Source organism: Monodon monoceros, unplaced genomic scaffold, assembly GCF_005190385.1.
Source record: "Monodon monoceros isolate NGI ecotype Baffin Bay Population unplaced genomic scaffold, NGI_Narwhal_1 Super_Scaffold_12, whole genome shotgun sequence".
Classification (NCBI taxonomy): domain Eukaryota; kingdom Metazoa; phylum Chordata; class Mammalia; order Artiodactyla; family Monodontidae; genus Monodon; species Monodon monoceros.
In genome coordinates this window covers 44,944,152-44,946,695 of record NW_021703768.1, presented here as the reverse complement: position 1 = coordinate 44,946,695, position 2,544 = coordinate 44,944,152, and the positions used below count along the sequence as shown (strand labels likewise).

The 2,544-nt window shown below is 45.3% G+C and overlaps 1 protein-coding gene across 1 annotated transcript; it reads left to right on the top strand.

The window, feature by feature from the left end:
- The first annotated feature begins 726 nt into the window (after window positions 1–726).
- On the top strand, window positions 727–1,850 carry ACTBL2 (actin beta like 2). The gene is given in 4 exon segments (XM_029219151.1): window positions 727–832; window positions 835–1,496; window positions 1,498–1,713; window positions 1,716–1,850. Coding segments are annotated over 4 exon segments (1,119 nt in total).
- The last annotated feature ends 694 nt before the right edge of the window (window positions 1,851–2,544 follow it).

The following is a 2,544-nucleotide window of genomic DNA, read 5'->3' as shown; positions in this document are numbered from 1 at the left end:
TAATGGCTTAGAAGTCTGTTAAATATCCTAAATTTTACACGATACAAATGCATTATAATTACAGCTGTCAGGCCACTCTTGGCCATTCATTATTTTCATTCATTAAAACAGTTTCTATCATGATGATATCCTGTGGGGTTAGAAATCTAATAGGAAAAAAAAAATCTTGAAAAAGTAAAGTTTGCAAAGTCAAACTCGTAAGAACAATACATTAAGAATGAAAAGTCAAAGCTAGTTAGAGAAAATAGACCCGGAAGGTAAATCGGGGAGGCAGTGGCCCTTTTGGCGGTGTTACCCATACCTCACACTAGCTTCCTTTCATCTTGCTTTTATATCCCCCATTGCATCATCATAGTTATCTAGACACTGCACCAAAGCAGGCTGACAGCCATGTGTGGGTTGCCTAACTACAGTAACCTGAGATTTGGCCATTTGGTAGGCAATTTTCTCCTTATGAAGGAAGGTCTACTAATGATTTGTATCATCATCATTATTATTAATACCTCAGAGGCAACCCCACCCAGAAATGCTGAGAACTGTTGGAATAGGACATGGGTGGTGCCAATGTGTACCTTTAAATGCCTGTCATCACAGCACAGGCTCCCCTCTTTGAAGGCAGCTCTGAAGTGTTTTCAGCCTGTTCATTCTCTCTCTTGCCCACCAGAGTCTGGTACTTACTCTATATTTAACTTCTGTTCACTCATCTGGAAGATTCTGGCCAGCACTATGACTGACGACGAGCTGTCTGCCTTGGTGGTGGATAATGGGTCAGGGATGTGCAAAGCAGGCTTTGGCGGTGACGACGCCCCCCGAGCTGTGTTCTCCATGGTAGGGCACCCCGGCACCACGGGGTCATGGTAGGCATAGGTCAAAAGGACTGCGACATGGGGGATGAGGCCCAGAGCAAGAGAGGCATCACGACCCTGAAGTATCCCACTGAGCACGGAGTGGTCACCAACTGGGACCATATGGAGAAGATCTGGTACCATGCTTTCTACAACGAGCTCCGCATGGCACTGGATGAGCATCCCATCCCCCTCACCAAGGCATCCCTCACCCCCAAGATCAACCAGGAGAAGACTCAGATTATGTTCAAGGCTTCCAACACACCTGCCACGTATGTGGCTATCCAGGCTGTGCTGTCCCTCTATGCCTCGGGCTGGACCCCAGGCATCATGACGGATTCCGGAGATGGGGTCAATCACACTGTACCCACCTACGAAGGCTATGCCCTGCCCCATGCCATTCTTCATCAGGATCTGGCCGGCAGAGACCTCCTGAAGATCCTAACAGAACGAGGCTACAACTTCACCACCACAGCTGAGCGGAAGATGGTTTGCGATGTCACAGAGAAGCTGTGCTACGTGGCCCTGGACTTTGAGCAAGAAATGGTCAGTGCTGCTTCATCCTCCTCACTGGAGAGAAGCTACGAGCTTCCCGATGGGCAGGTGATCACCACTATGAATGAACGCTTTCAATGCCCTGAAGCCATTTTCCGCCATTTTCCAGCCCTCCTTTCTGGGCACTGAGTCCAGTGGGATCCACGAGACAACGTTCAACTCTGTCATGAAGTGCGATGTGGATATTCGCAAGGATCTGTATGCCAACACCGTGCGCTCTGGAGGCAGCACTATGTACCCTGGCACTGTTGACTGGATGCAGAAGGAAATTGTAGCCCTGGCACCCAGCACCATGAAAACCAAGATCATAGCTTCCCCCCGGAGTGGAAGGACTCCGCTTGGATTGGGGGCTCCATTCTGGCCAGCCTGTCCACGTTCCAGCAGATGTGGATCAGTAAGCAGGAGTATGATAAGGCTGGTCCTCCCATCATCCACAGGAAATGTTTCTGAATGGGCTTCCATGCCAATGCGTTTACACTGTCCCCAACTTCTAGGTCATAGCAATGGTTCTGCTTTTATCCACTTGCAATTGAGTCAAGGTAAATCTTCCACTCTCGCTAGTGGGTAAACCAGCAAACTCATCTCCATCCAAGTACTGCGGGCTCCCCACCAGCTAACCATATATCTTGACCTCTATCAATTTAAGGAGGATTCTGAGATCCTATTCTATTTTCTTTACCTTTAGGGTTCAAAGACATGTAGACTTGCTTAAATGAAAATAAGTGACAAGGAGTAAAATGAGGAATGTCCTTTCAGAATTTTCAAGCTTTAAATACTAGTTCTTGCTTAAAATATTTAACCATAGCAGGCTGTACCACCCTGTAAAAAATGTATATGTATTTAGCAAACATGTCTTATTAGTTAGAATTTTGGTTTTGTTTTACTTCTTTGTAGAGAGATAATGAACTATATGGATGAAGAAAATCCATATTTACATAAGCACTAAGGAAATATTTTATCTTAAAATATACTGATAAATCTGGCTATCTGAGCAGCTAATGTGAATTTCTTAATTCCCCAACAGTCACCATTTTAGTGACTCCTTATTTTGTTTTCCTTATTAAATTAGCATAATGAAACAGCAGCGTTCCATTAATATTGTTTATAAATCAACTATTTTCAGCTCAGAATGGAGTTCTGCTGG